The sequence below is a fragment of the Penicillium solitum genome, assembly GCF_028829755.1.
Source record: "Penicillium solitum strain IBT 25940 chromosome Unknown utg000008l_segment0_segment0, whole genome shotgun sequence".
Lineage (NCBI taxonomy): Eukaryota > Fungi > Ascomycota > Eurotiomycetes > Eurotiales > Aspergillaceae > Penicillium > Penicillium solitum.
This window is the reverse complement of record NW_027072127.1, coordinates 2,007,574-2,021,773: the sequence shown is the minus strand read 5'-3', so window position 1 is coordinate 2,021,773 and position 14,200 is coordinate 2,007,574. Positions and strand designations below refer to the sequence as shown.

Below are 14,200 nucleotides of genomic sequence, written 5' to 3'. Positions count from 1 at the left end.
GGTCAGAATATACATACATAAAGGTACACATGTACATAGTGCATTAACGTTACACCCCATGATCGTAGTGGTTATCCTCATCCCAGCCCAACCCCGCGCTTCCGAAAAAACCGAATCGATCCAACCTCCAAGTCCATGGGTACGTCTAGAATCGACATAAAGATGCCACCACAACGGCCACGGACTATCCCATGCTCCTCTCGTGCTAGATTGTTTGTCAACAACCAAGCCCTTGATGCTCACTTCAACGATGTTCACCGAGCACGTCCTACTCCCCGAGTAGTTCCTAAAGATAGAGGCAATCTTGCTCCTGCTAAATCCCACCCACCGAGTCAGAAAAATCCAAAGCCCTTACAAGGTATTTACCTAGCGAGCGAGTCGGATAGAACGGGTCTCACGAACAACTGTGATAATGCCGACCGCCTGGTGTGTATTTCCCATCGTACACGCTCCCTTTCTTGCCATTTCCAGCAGAATAGTGGTTATGGTCAGGGTCAGTGTATCAGTTTAACCCTAACTAAATATATATGAATTATAGTTTGTCCCATTTCAAGGCTCTACAGGCCACCCTCCAACAAAAACCTCGTCGGCACAACCATCCAGAAATGCAATCAGGCGATGGGGGAATTTGATACAATTTGTCCAAGAGTCTGAAAATACAATCGACACATCCTCTCCAGCCAGAAAAACAAACACAACACCAAGTTCAAACAGAAGACGAGCTTCACAGCCAAAGCCAAAAAGGAATAAATCCCAATTCAAGCTCGAATCAAACACGGCACAGTGGATGGGTATGACCGATGACCTGGACTGGGGCCTCTGCGACAAAGGATGTGGTTGGTGCGGACACTGCATGGATGGCGTTGATTTTTGAATCCTCGAAGAAATTCCACAGGATCATTGCTCTCCCTCGTATACATATTGATAATACACTCGGAAACGGCTGCATTTCTAAATTCCTCGCTTACAAGATAGCCTGTAGTTATCTCCAGCGAGTACCTCCCATGGCTGACCGACTCTGGCAATGCTGAACACACCTTGCTCAATCATGAGTGGCGTGAATTAGGCCCCATATGTGGGTGGATCTTTCGGGTTATCCAATTGCTCTCATCATAGTTTTGGCTTTGACCTCGACCTAGCTCGCAAGCACTTTATAATTCAACTGTTCAAACGTAACAGTCCTCGCCATGTCCCAAATCTAATCATCAATCCAAAGACCAGTCTCTTATCACATTTTGACATATAATGGCATCTCAACTTTGGCTGATCACTGGAGCATCCTCCGGCTTCGGGTAGGAGCTCACATCCGTTCAAATTAGTTTCCCAACCCAACCTTGAAAAGTCGCCAACTGACAACATTGAAACCAGCGCTTTAGGAATCACTGTTTACTGAACTCAACCCATTCAATATCCGAGTGTTGCTTGTTGAGCCCGGTGCCTTCCGCACCAAATTGATCGGATCTCACAAGGTTCCAGCCGCTGGAATGACCAAGGACTACGAAGGAACACCCCTCGGTGCTGCCATGGGATTGTCGATGGCTTTGCCGGCAAGCAACCTGGTTATCCCGCAAAGTCGGTCCAGCGGGTCTTGGACGTGATCCAGCTGCAAGGAATGGGACAGGGGAAGGAGAGCCTACTTCGTTTGCCTCTTGGCACTGACTGCTTCCCACGCACGTTGCCCAAGATTGACAACCTGAAGGTCGAACTGGAGCAGATGCGAGACATCGCTTTGAGTACTGCTGTCAATTCAGCGTAAGACCCCGAGGGATATCATATCTGTATTTAGTTAGAGGTAACATCTAGAAATCTCCAGGATTCCCCGGATAAAATGCATTTATTCTCTATTCGGCTTCTTCATTACTATGTTAACATATACAAGTTCATTTGATGATAGTTAAGGATGACTACATGTGTACTCCGTATAAGTCGACCCACCGTTAGCGCGTAATCAACCCCCACCTATGGACGGGGAGACCTTGCCTATTTAGGAATTGTATCGGGATTATATAAGGACTTCGGCCGACAGAATGGGGTAGTACATATGTAGTTTATATTATATATATATATATATATATATATATACACACTAGCTATACCTAGGTATAGTTATAGTTTTCTGGTCAGCATAAATTCAAACATTCCGCAATGAAGCTTGTTTTCGGATCTATGAACATCGGCGAGCCAGGTAATCGGCAAACTACATTCTCAGATCCAAGTGATGTATTAACTAACGGTCTGAAAAAAAAAAAAAAGGCGATGGCCGGACTCGCGTCCACACCCTGGAAGAAGCCAAGCAGATGGTCGATCTATTCAAAAGCTATGGCCATGTCGACATCGATACAGCTCGCATCTACGGTGACGGATCCTCCGAAACATTCTTGGGCAACTTGAACTTGACCGACGTGAACCTTGACACCAAATTGTTTCCCTCAGCAGCCAACCCAAAGATGGCCTTGATGGGAACTTCATACCATCACAATGCCAAGGATCTACGTCTAGGCTTGATACGAAGCCTGGAAGCCCTCAAAGTTCCCAAAGTCCACATATGGTACCTCCACAGCCCGGACCGGACAGTTCCCTTCGAGGAAACGCTCTGCGAAGTTAACAAGCTGTACCAAGAAGGGTATTTTGAAAAGCTGGGAATCAGTAATTACCAATCCTGGGAAGTAGCCAGACTGTGCGAAATATCCGAGAGAAATGGTTGGATCAAACCTAGCGTTTGTCAAGGAATATACAATGCCTTCCACCGAGCCATCGAGCCGGAGCTGTTGCCATGCCTTCGACACTATGGGATCGCATTCTACTGTTTCAACCCGCTAGCTGCGGGTATGTTGACCAATCGCTATTCCCGCGATAAGCCTGATGCTACGGCTGGTGGAAGGTTTGACCCAAACACTGGCCCTGGAGCTCTCGCTCGTCGGCGGTACTATCAAGAGCCGGACTTCGACGCTCTTGACATTCTTAGACCAGTTGCGCAGAAACACGGTCTCACGGAGATCGAGTGTGCCTTGCGGTGGCTGTCTCATCACTCACAGCTGAATGATGAAAATGGAGATGGTGTGGTCATCGGATCTAGTGGTCCTAAACAGTTGAGAGAGAATATGGATGCTATGAAAGGGGGTCCTCTTCCGAAGGAGGTTGTCGATGCTTTAAACCAGGGATGGGAAATCGTTCGTGGAAAGGAGCTTCTCTACTGGCATTGATTTATTTTGTTATTCCATAGAATGTCACTTGTTCTGTTTACATGGATCCTTAAACCAAGAACGAAGGATTATGTGCCAAGTGTGGCTCCTGGGTAGTTCTGGTTATCCTTCATCTATCAAGGTCAAAAGCATCAAGTACAAATGTACAAATGTTCGGACTTGCCCGTTCTCGAGAGCCGTCATCATTGCCAAGAATAGTCCTCGCTTTACTGCACTGGAGTTAACGGGGTACGGGCAACTAAATATGCCACCGGTTCATAACTCTCTCATTGGATATTATCGCGTAGGGTATATTTCCCAACAAACCCGACGGATAGTTTGGTCTCCGTCTTATCCTCAATACACAGAAAAGAATTATTGCAGCTATGGCCGCCCCTAACAGCACTGTATGTGGAGGTAGGGGAATATCAGCCAAGAAGACGTTGATGTGGAACAGAACAATGCATTTTCTTTTATTGATATTGAGGCGGTGGTTGATATCGAGGAGGTGGGGGCATTACAACGGGCTTGACATTGACTGGTTCTCTGCGGCCGCGCCGACAGGAACAAATCAAACATCCAAATATGAGCAGTAACAAAGCTCCACCAATACCACTAGCAAGTCCAATAACCAACGAAAGATGATCCTGAACCCAGGATGAGACATCATCACTTGACCCTCCATTTCCCCGATTTCCTTGTCCAGTGTTTCCAGTGTTTCCAGTGTTGCCAGTATTGCCATCATCTGTCTGACCACATCCATTTCCTGCTCGCAATTGACATGTCAAAGAGTCACAGCACCGAGTCTCTTGTTCGTTACAGGCACCATTTCCGCAATCGCATGCCTCGCCGGCTTCAACAATACCATTGCCGCATTGTCCGTTAGTATTAGTGGTATTACCAGTCCGAGAGTCCACCAAGCAGCGCCCGTCAACCCGCCCAGAGCCGAGTCTTGAACAGACATTTCCAATCGTGCAGGGCGAGAAGCGCGTCATCCCGGATCCAGATACAGGGTTCATGAGGTACTGCCCGCCAGCATCGCAAGTATTCGATGAGAGTGAACAGCATTGTGTCGAGTCACTTCCGCATGTACTTGAAGTACAGTCATGGACTGCTCCGAATGTATGGGCCGACTCGTGGCTAATCTTTTGGTCAGCTAAGAAATATCACCACCTTGGTGATCAGTTGGTCTGACAACTTACGCAAAGACCTGCCACTCATCTGGTGTTTGAGCAACAACATTGGCACCAGCTCCTCCATTACTAGAACCAGAGCCTTTGTTACACAGTGCTCCAATCCAGGACACCCCAATCTCCCCTGCAGAAACTGAACACCCAGTCAACAAGGTCCAGTATGCATTTTCATCGTTCACGGAGCTTCGCCACCTTGAAAAGGTCTGAAGGCGCGTGTTAAGATCTCCCCGGGAGCAAGGGACATTCCATGCAGTCATATCTGAGGTACTTCTCGGGCATTCAGCGTCACTTATTGTCAAATTCTGTACCGCAAGAGAGATATTAAAACTGTTCTCGAATACAACAGATGCAGTGTTGACCATATTTAGGATGTATCGTTGGGCAGAGTCGGAGGAATTGAAGCTTGCAGTGTAAGTGCAGTCCGTCATGATGCCAATGTTTGCAATTTCTCTCGTGTTCGGACAACCGTTTGTACTGCCGATCGTTGAAGTGAGATCCTCGTTATCCCAACCATTCCAGCTCTGTCTTTTATGCAAGTGTGTTTCGGGTACAGTTGCGCAGAGCGAAGGGAGTGACGATTGGCTTCCAGTTGTGAATGCCGATTCGTGCTCGTGGGCTTTTATCGCAGTCGACCCATCATCAAGGGTCTCAAATTCGAGGGCATACTGCGAACCCATAATTGTAAAGGCTCCATCGAAGAGCAAGTTTTCTTCATGCTGAGTCACGGCAAGCCTTGCCCATCCGACATTCTTCCGGTTTCCCCTAATAGTGTCCTGCATCCAGACTGATCCTCTTGTAAATCGAACTTGAGCGTCCGACCGGGCACCTGCCTCGTTGGCTTGCCCATGGATACCGGGATACCGGATCTGCACGTCCTGTGATATGAGATCATCGTTGTTTTCTAAAACAAAATCGATAGTTTGGTTGTATGTCTCAATCCTCGTTGTTATGCTGAATTTCTTTGTATCAATCACAGGAGAGAGCACTGGATCGATCAGACGGAATGACACCAGGTCAACTGTAGGTGAACAGCGTCAGGTTTATGCTTAGCTGAGACAGTTGAGACACCCATGGACATCGTATACTTACATTCAACAGCCAATATTGGCACAATCAATGCAAGCAATGTTAGAATGGTAAAGGATAAGATCTTCATCTCAGATATTATGCTTTGGACCTGATGGTCCAAAGAAAAAGGATCGACTTCCCTGTAAGCAGTAACGTGTAGCAATATATAGATTTAACATGCACATCCATAAATCTCCAGCCCCACCGCCCGTCAAATCATATATGGTGTCTCTCTGCCATGACTGAGATGTAAGCAAAGATCCATAACTAACGAGTATCAATAGAATAAAGGATTTTAGGCGGGCATAAGCACAATAGACCGCCAAGTGAGAGTTGGACGCGTGGCTAGAATAAGAACCATATGTTGTAAGACCCCGTCGCCCAATATTTGACTGGGGATCTAACGCCTATGGTCTTGATGGAGTACAGTGGAGATCTTGGCCCTGTCAGCCACCTGCAGCAAAAAAAAAGAAAACACTGAGAAATGCTGCTGCCTTCCTCAGCCACGATCGAGTATCTTGGAGGTTCTAGAAAGAAAAAAAAAAACATTCTCAAGACCCCATTTGGATATGAGCGATCTGCGGGGTGTTACAAAGTGCCGATTACTTCGTACTTCGTTTTGACATAGAACAGAGTTATTGGAGGCCAGATAGAATTCATAAAATTGTATCCTGATTTATTGTTTTTCCACATGTAAAATCCAATTCTGGATAATCTACATGTTAATTTGAATTGAACAATCCTTTATAATCCGATCAAGAGTTAAGAGTACGGAATATCATGGGACCCTTGAGACCCTTTGCCAAGCATCTCCGCTACATCAGCATCTCCGACAAACCCTGCTTAACTCCATGCCAAGGCTTGCCTCAGCCACCACCACACGTATCTTCCAAGTGTCAAGGATCTCCAATCAAGAGTCTAGCTTAAGTTCGGGAATCTCAGAGTTCTACATGACTTCATGGCTGTCTGGGCAGTTGAAATAATGTCCATGTTACAAGAAGCAGTAGCAGCTTCGGAGTATTTCCGGCCACAATCGCATTTGATGGGTTGCGTCGATAAGGACATAACGGCTTGAACATGCATATCAAATATCATACCGATTCGACAGTAATCAAGAGCCCTCATAAAGCAGCGGCACCTCAATCGGGCAAGCCACAACCGCGGCTCAAAATCCGGTAGATACGGCTACATTTTCATGTACATAGGTACCTACCGTTGGATTATGAAATGCAGATCATCCAGCCCTGCCCCGTATTTCGTAGTAGGCTGACACAATAGACGACATACATATAATGTCTCCGGGGTTTCGGGGTCCGTGGCTCTCCTTCGACATAGATCAATTTTAGTTATAGGCTGTTTTATCTTGGAAACCATTCCACTATCCTAACATTTGCCACAGATATTTCTCGTGCCCTAATTGCACCTATTTTGGGTGGTGGGGGGATGAAAGCCGAAGAGGTCTAGAACGAAAGTATTTTACCAATTGCACAGTGCCTTCGTCCATATCATAGAACTGACTCCTGGTAAGCATTCTTTCATAAAGCCATATTCTCATCGACACTTCATCTTCACTGGTAAGATGGCCGAGTTGGTCTAAGGCGCCAGGTTAAGGTATACCTTGACTTTACAACTAGCAATAGTTTCCTGGTCTCGCAAGAGGCGTGGGTTCGAATCCCACTCTTATCATGTTCTTTTTGCATTTTATTCATACATCACTTGCTAATTTGGCATTGGTGAAGTTTTTGTCGTCGAGAACGGTGGGTGTGGCGGGTTGGTTCGGCAAGGAAAAATTCTTCCATCTTTGTGCGTCCCATGTATCCGTCGGCAAGGGCCTCACTTTAACTTACAATTTTATACGTAGCTAGTATAGATATAGCAAGAAAATTCTCTTACATTCTGATTGAGATAGTGTATTAATTTAGCCATGGAGAGCCTCAAAAATCGCATTTAAAACTTTAGATTCCTAATATATTTTATTACCTCTAGCGTCAGATCCAGTGAAAAGGCACGCGATTAGAGCCTAGTGTACGGAGGTAGGCGATGGTTAAAGACCGCTTTACATACTACTAGTTGCTGTTAGGGCAAGACTTTTTGAGCATGGTCTCCCTTGAATGTTCTTGGTTTAATACTTTTTAACTTTCTATTCAAAGTCCTCGAGTCTATACATAGGTATGTCACAATTTTTATATAAAGGCATACTAAAACTGCAATCAATGCTCATCTGCCATGGTCCGTCCTATATATCTCGGGTCTGACTGGTATCATGGTCCAGAAGCAGACTAGCCTCTTATCTTAGACCACTGAACAGGCCAGGGTATAGTCCCAGAGAATGTATAAGATATATGGCTATACTGGTGGCATATAGAAATCGTAACCATTTAGGTTTGGGGGTATAGCTAAGGTCGAAGAGTGTGAGATGTATAGTAGCGCAGAACCGGCGACAGGAGTCCCTTGGTGGTTTATCATTGAATTGTCTGGTTATGGAAAATGAGTATGGACTCTTAAGCGTATCAGCAGTAACTTTATACTTCATGTTTATTCGCCAGAGGTATCATACAGGGAAGGTAAAGTGACAAGGTCAGATTCTGATATCTATGATGCCATAGCAGTATTTTCTCTATGGGTGGTGATCTTAGTTATATGGGGTTTAAGATCAAGTCATTACTCTATATTGTGGTATTATATCTTCTTATTAGGACAATGGCCGAGGATGAAGCGAAAGGTAAAAGAGTTATTCGTCTGTCTTATAGTATCTACCTACTTACACATATGTATATATATATATATTAAGTAAGTCAAGGAAACAGTCGAAGCCTTACGAAGTACATGTATAAAATAGCGCCTGACCTTGAAAATTACAGGATCTGTTTGCAATTTAGAATCAAACCCAACTTTGTTAAAACTCAACATCTGCAAAAAAAACAACTTCAAAAAGTTCAATCCAACCACCCACCTCCCACCACACCAAAAATAACTCAATTGAGCTAACAAAAGCTTTCTATCGAGATAGAGATAGATATGAATAAAATGCAAAAAGAACATGATAAGAGTGGGATTCGAACCCACGCCTCTTGCGAGACCAGGAAACTATTGCTAGTTGTGGAGTCAAGGTATACCTTAACCTGGCGCCTTAGACCAACTCGGCCATCTTACCAGTGAAGATGAAGTGTCGATGAGAATGTGGCTACATAAACGGAAACAAAAATAGAGACCAACATGGAATGCACTATGTAGTTACCAGGATCTCCAATTCTCCATACTTTTTCGGAAATATGTGCATGTGGAATCTCGGCCGACACCCGGAATCATCCCGAAAAAATTGTAGGAATGAGAGAAACCTCACCGCAATCTGTATTGTCCACGGAGTAGCCGACGGATAGACGGAAGCCCATATGAATGCATGTTACTGATTTCCATAGGCCGAGGTCAAATCCCCCGCATTGGCCCGCTACACCGAGTAGATGCTATATACGGAGTACTGCAAGTCTCATGCAAGAGTGGCATGGATGAATTATCTAGCGTAAACTCTGGGATCTAAGAGAAGCCATGATAGGCATCGGATTCTCTCTGTTTAGTATTTGGATAGTATCGGTTGTCGGGCTGAAGAGGTGAAATGGCCGATTCGCGCACCGAACATCGGATGATGTTTTTGTCTGGGGTTTTGAGCCCACTAAAACTGGGGTTCGGTGGCTGAAATTAAAGGTCCGGAGAATTAAATGCGGAGAATTAGATGTTTATCATAAGGTGTTCCTGGATTGGTTACGGAGTACAGAGTATAGCCCATGTGTAAATCGGAATTATAGTTCCGGCGTTTAATTAGGGATCTAGTTGGGAATCTAATTGGGAATCGAAGGAGAGAGAGATTATGAAATTATGAAATTGATACAGTTCAAGTGAACAAGACACATCCAGGTAAAAATATGAGGAAAGCCGCAAATGTATTCAATGGGTATCGGGTCTGTCCACAGGACCAGACTAATTATGAAGTTATATGAGCAAATGCATCTAGACTAAAAACCAAAAAACTTCCATTCCGAAAACCACTGCACGGCAGAAGGGTATCTCAAACCTTCTCTAGTGCTTCGCGGTGACTTTGTCGCCGGTCAGTTTTTCGACTGCTTCTTTGGCCCTGTTCGGTAGAAAGGAGATCTGGTTAGCCCGAGGTTTCATATGAAAAAAAAAGGAAAAAGGAAAAAAGGCCGATCACAATGACAACGGAATAACCGGAAAAGTGTGGAGAATGAGGGAAGTGGAACACTTACATGTCACCAAGAGCAACCATGCAGACGGTCTGCCAGATGCCCAGACCGATACGAGGAGCCACACCACGGTAGAGACCACGGATGCCGTTGCTGTCGTAGATGTACTTGAAAGTCTTGCCGACGGTCAAGTTCTTGGGGCGGTTCGGGTCAGGGGTCTTGCTCTGCATCTCGACACGGATAACCTCAATGGGCTGGTTCCAGGCGGACAGACCACCACCTAGACTGGAAGCCAAGATCTTTTCCGCGGCGGACAGCTTAGCGCCTTCCTCCTTGTTGGCAACCTTGCGGATAGCCGACTCAGCGAGACGGGACAGACCGAAGCGGGAACCCCAGTTGGTAGTCTGGCGAATGGCGACGGCATTGACACCACGGTTGATACCGCGGATACCCTCCTTGCGGTAGATATCCATGAAGGTCGCGAAGGTGCCGGGGGGCTTCACACCGGTGGCGGCCATCTTGTGCTTGGTAATCTCAACAGTCTTCATGCAGGTGCAGAAGCCCATGGTAGCGTAGGCCTGAGCGACACCGCCAGCCATACCACCGCTGATACCGGAGACAAAGTCATTGGCACCGAAGGAGCGGGCGTAGTATTCGGCCTCGGAGGCGACGAAGAGGAGAACCGCACCCTTGGTGGATGCCTCAATCCAGGCCCACGGAATGAGTCCCTGGTAGTCTAAACATCCGATCTCGCAATTAGTTTTGAGTTCCTCATATCTGGCGGGTCCGGTGCCCCCACGCGCTAGCTAGGGCAGGTCGGGGGAAATTGGAAGCGGGTATTGAATAGATTCAGAAGCGGGTATTGAATGGACACTTACAACCGAAAATGCCGCCACGGCCCCAAATCCGACCCATAGCGCCCGCGAAGCTATCGCCCCGGTTTGCGGCCATGGTTGTCTTGATCACCTCCAGCGGCTGGGGGGGATGGTTAGTTTCCCCTTGTTTACTAAATGACTGGGAGTATGCCATACCTGTCCCAATGATGTAACCTCAAACAAATTCAATCCTGCGCCCAGCAACAAGTTGCTGAACTTGACGGGCTTCTTCTCGAGCTTAGGGGCCGAGGCCGCGGACGTAGTTGTAGACATTCTGGGATGATGGATTCGCTGAAAGGGGCCCTGACCAAGGGATATAGGGGGCTTCGTGCGTTTTAAGAAGGGGGGAGGAGGACTAAGAAAGTCAAAGGAGGATGAAATTTGTAAGTGGGAAGTGTGAATGGAAGAGAAAGAAGAGAGGAAGGTAGAGATTGTCTTATAGGGTCGGGGAAATCAAAGCTTTGGCGACAGTAAGCTGGGGGGAGGACTCGTACCTGGTACATCCGATCTCCAGAGTTTCCACTCATACCATTGGGTACTCGGTACCTCCCATACCGGAAGGAATCCACCAGCGTAATTCGGAGCAGGTCATAAAGTGCTCCGTACATACTATATTTGTTTATCTTTATTTTTATTTTTATTTTGTATTATTCTCATATATTTGTTTCCATTTACAATATACATATCTGTATACCTCTGGATACAATGATTACAATTATATGTATTCTATCTAACTATTGCTCTCTGTTGACATGTGGAGACGTTGAGTGTTCCCAACAATATCCGCATGTGATCGATTCAACACAGGTAGTCGTCAGACCGTGTGATATCCTACGCTGTACCTTGTGTCCCGCATTTAGCACTTTTAGGCTTTTCACCGATATCTACATATGTCGGTATCTACATATGCATGCACAGAATATATAGCCATGTTCTGAATACAAAAGTACGGTATGAAATAAAAAAATAAAATGGAAATCATAAATGATTTGACATGGAAGTTCTGTTACAAGGCCCGCTCGAACCGATCAAGTCCCTATCATACAACATGAAAATAACCAAAGACTCTCTCGGTCAAACAAAGGAGATAATACAAAATGTCTAACCCGGGTTTTCAACGGGCCCCAAGGATGATATTAAAAAAACGAGATGGGAAAATTCATGCGCTTAAAGCTTAGCACCAACCAACTTGGCGTAGGCCTCAGTGCTGAAAGACTTGGGGCGCTCGATGGGCATACCAAGAGCACGGTCGATGATCAGCTGGGGAAGGACACCAATGGCACGGGACACACCGAACAGGACGGTGTAGTAGTTAGCCTCGGTCAAACCGTAGTACTGGAGGAGAACTCCAGAGTGGGCATCGACGTTGGGGTACGGGTTCTTGGTCTTTCCGTGCTCGGTCAGAACGCCGGGGGCGATCTTGTAGACCTGGCTGACCAGCTTGAACAGAGGGTCATCGGGCAGCTTGCGGAGAGCAAACTCGCGCTGGGAGACGTAACGGGGGTCAGTCTTGCGCAGAACGGCGTGACCGTAACCGGGGACGACCTGGCCGCTGTTAAGGGTGGACCAGAGGTAGTCCTTGATGGACTGGTCACTGATGTCGCTGCCGACGGACTCCTTCATCTTGGTGATCCAGTTCAGGACCTCCTGGTTAGCGAGACCGTGAAGGGGACCGGCAAGACCTTGGAGACCAGCGGACAGAGAGAGCATGGGGGAGCTCAGGGCACTGCCAACCAAGTGGGTGGTGTGGGCACTGACGTTACCACCCTCGTGGTCGGAGTGGATGGTCAGGTACAGACGCATCAGCTCAACGAAGTCCTTGTTGCCGCCGAAGCCAAGCTGGTTGGCCAAGTTGAAGGAGTAATCCTTGTCCTTCTGGACAGGGGCGACCTTGCCATCTTTGAAGACGTTGCGGTAGATGCGGGAAGCAATGGTGGGCAGCTTGGCGATGAGGTCCATGGAGTCCTCGAAGGTGTAGGTCCAGTACTCCTTCTTGTTGACACCCTTGGCGTAGGCCTTGGCGAAGGCAGACTCGTGCTCGAGAGCGGTCACGGCCAGAGAGAACTGGGCCATGGGGTGGAGGGTGTTGGGGCAACGGTCGATGAGCTCCTCAACGAACTTGGGGACATCGGAGCGGGCAGCCCACTCGGCAGACAGGTTACGGACCTGCTGCTCGGAGGGGATCTCGCCGGTCAACAGAAGCCAGAAGAGACCCTCAGGAAGGGGCTCCTCACCACCGGGGGCCTTGGGCAGGAGCTTTTGGCACTCGGGGATCTAGAAATAACAGTGAGCAAGCAGGAAACAATATCCGAGTCGATAAAAACCTACAGTGTAGCCACGGAAACGGATACCTTCCTCAGAGTCGAGAACGGAACCCTAGTAAAAAAAATGTTAGCGTCATCATTTGCCAGGGGCTGTGAAATTTCTCGACTTACCTCCCAGACGAGGGACTTGATACCACGGGCACCACCGTAAGCCTGGTCGAGGGTAACCTCACCAATGACCTTGTTACCGTGCTCCCTGGAACGATTGAATACCGTGATTAGCTGGTGTTTGATTTTGCATAAAAGGGCGCGTCACATACTTGCGGAGCTTCTTGACCTTCTCGATCTCGGCGGGCAGGTTGTCGGCGAAGGTGTCCTTCAGGGACTAGACAATCAAATCAAGTTAGCATTCCGTACAAGCTTAGTTGAATCTGAAGAGCATCATACCTTGGTCTTAGCGGAAGAGTAGCAGCGCACGCCATTGAAGGCAGCGGTCTGCACCGGCTTCGCGATGGAAGACCGGAGAGCGGTAGTACCGATTCTGAGAGAAGAAGCCATGTCGACTCAGACAGGATATATGGGATGGGTAATATGGAGGAAATGGAGAAGTGGTCACAAAGCCTGGGGGAGAAGAAGAAAGAAAGGAAAGAATTCGGGGAGGAGCTCTTTTGCGCCTGGAATTTTCTCGGTTTTTTTCCCATTTGGCCGTATTACAGCCGGTACGGTCGGTACGGTAACTGGGCCACTTTCGGGACGCCGTGGAAGCTCAGTCAGCTATAGACAGCTCCCCCCGAGGTCGTCTCTACTGTAATTTTCCCCCCCCAACGGTACGGAAGAGCACGGGCTCGGGCTGCCGGCAGATCTACTACGTAGCGGATTGCGAAATACGGGAATTTTGATTTAGGATATGTGTTCTTTTCTACTACAACATATATACTATAATATGATACTACATATCTACCTATGTATTATAGATCTAAGGGATTATGTATATTTATATAAGATCTCATAATAATAGATATGTATTAATTTACTATTTAAATCATTTTCAATAATATACGTAATTAAATCCTCCCACATTTTGCCCCGGTTCTAATGTTTCAAAATTTCGCGGGCGGTACTGCAAATACACTGAGCGGCAGGTAATGACGTCGAAAAGTCGCCATTTTCTTCCGTGCCGCCATCCGTCCGATATGGAAACCCTCGGTAGGACCTTATCAGATGGATATTATACTACATACTCCGTGCACGTGGGTGCCTTAATGAATTTAATGCCATGACCTCGAGTAGATAATTGTAGATCGGAAATTCTAGGGCTATCGTTGTACCAAAAATATACTTTGTACTTGTTGTATAATGGCCTTTTCTGAAATGGTTCACCGAGGTCGGGAGCTATAGAGCGGGAGCCAGGGGCAGAAA

The 14,200-nt window shown here is 46.9% G+C and overlaps 6 protein-coding genes across 6 annotated transcripts; 2 read left to right on the top strand and 4 right to left on the bottom strand.

Moving 5' to 3' along the window:
- Nucleotides 1–123: 123 nt before the first annotated feature.
- N7455_010071 (short chain oxidoreductase/dehydrogenase) lies at nucleotides 124–1,598 on the top strand (the record flags this gene model as incomplete). The annotated part of the gene is made up of 2 exons (XM_065606366.1): nucleotides 124–426; nucleotides 1,377–1,598. The coding sequence occupies exons 1-2, from the start codon at nucleotides 136–138 to the stop codon at nucleotides 1,596–1,598; spliced, it is 513 nt and encodes a 170-aa protein (XP_065460329.1). The 5' UTR covers nucleotides 124–135.
- A 547-nt stretch (nucleotides 1,599–2,145) lies between these two features.
- On the top strand, nucleotides 2,146–3,203 carry N7455_010070 (aldo/keto reductase family protein; the record flags this gene model as incomplete). Its single annotated transcript, XM_040957488.2, has 2 exons — nucleotides 2,146–2,185; nucleotides 2,254–3,203. 2 exons carry the CDS (start codon nucleotides 2,146–2,148, stop codon nucleotides 3,201–3,203), a joined length of 990 nt encoding a protein of 329 aa, XP_040812040.2.
- Nucleotides 3,204–3,655: 452 nt separating this feature from the next.
- On the bottom strand, nucleotides 3,656–5,531 carry N7455_010069 (uncharacterized protein; the record flags this gene model as incomplete). Its single annotated transcript, XM_040957445.2, has 3 exons — nucleotides 3,656–4,322; nucleotides 4,385–5,393; nucleotides 5,465–5,531. The coding sequence occupies 3 exons, from the start codon at nucleotides 5,529–5,531 to the stop codon at nucleotides 3,656–3,658; spliced, it is 1,743 nt and encodes a 580-aa protein (XP_040812028.2).
- A 1,507-nt stretch (nucleotides 5,532–7,038) lies between these two features.
- On the bottom strand, nucleotides 7,039–7,279 carry N7455_010068 (uncharacterized protein). Its single transcript, XM_065606365.1, has 2 exons — nucleotides 7,155–7,279; nucleotides 7,039–7,120 (listed from the first exon to the last, which is right to left on the bottom strand). The coding sequence occupies exon 1, from the start codon at nucleotides 7,255–7,257 to the stop codon at nucleotides 7,156–7,158; it is 102 nt and encodes a 33-aa protein (XP_065460328.1). The 5' UTR covers nucleotides 7,258–7,279; the 3' UTR covers nucleotides 7,039–7,120; nucleotide 7,155.
- Nucleotides 7,280–9,313: 2,034 nt separating this feature from the next.
- On the bottom strand, nucleotides 9,314–10,955 carry N7455_010067 (putative mitochondrial DNA replication protein (Yhm2)). The gene is made up of 4 exons (XM_040957491.2): nucleotides 10,674–10,955; nucleotides 10,521–10,617; nucleotides 9,706–10,378; nucleotides 9,314–9,572 (listed from the first exon to the last, which is right to left on the bottom strand). Exons 1-4 carry the CDS (start codon nucleotides 10,788–10,790, stop codon nucleotides 9,518–9,520), a joined length of 942 nt encoding a protein of 313 aa, XP_040812093.1. The 5' UTR covers nucleotides 10,791–10,955; the 3' UTR covers nucleotides 9,314–9,517.
- Nucleotides 10,956–11,684: 729 nt separating this feature from the next.
- Nucleotides 11,685–13,339, bottom strand: cit1 (citrate (Si)-synthase CIT1; the record flags this gene model as incomplete). Its single annotated transcript, XM_040957393.2, has 5 exons — nucleotides 11,685–12,791; nucleotides 12,846–12,893; nucleotides 12,953–13,037; nucleotides 13,102–13,166; nucleotides 13,229–13,339. The coding sequence occupies 5 exons, from the start codon at nucleotides 13,337–13,339 to the stop codon at nucleotides 11,685–11,687; spliced, it is 1,416 nt and encodes a 471-aa protein (XP_040812069.1).
- Nucleotides 13,340–14,200: the final 861 nt, after the last annotated feature.

Excerpts from the sequence above, each read along its gene's own strand:
- N7455_010068 (XM_065606365.1), bottom strand. The coding sequence starts at position 7,257 with ATGGGACGCACAAAGATGGAAGAATTTTTCCTTGCCGAACCAACCCGC.
- N7455_010067 (XM_040957491.2), bottom strand. The coding sequence starts at position 10,790 with ATGTCTACAACTACGTCCGCGGCCTCGGCCCCTAAGCTCGAGAAGAAG. Across the intron at positions 10,618-10,673 it reads AGGTTACATCATTGGGACAG|CCGCTGGAGGTGATCAAGAC; the intron begins GTATGGCATACT and ends CATCCCCCCCAG. Across the intron at positions 10,379-10,520 it reads CCGTGGCGGCATTTTCGGTT|ACTACCAGGGACTCATTCCG; the intron begins GTAAGTGTCCAT and ends TCGGATGTTTAG.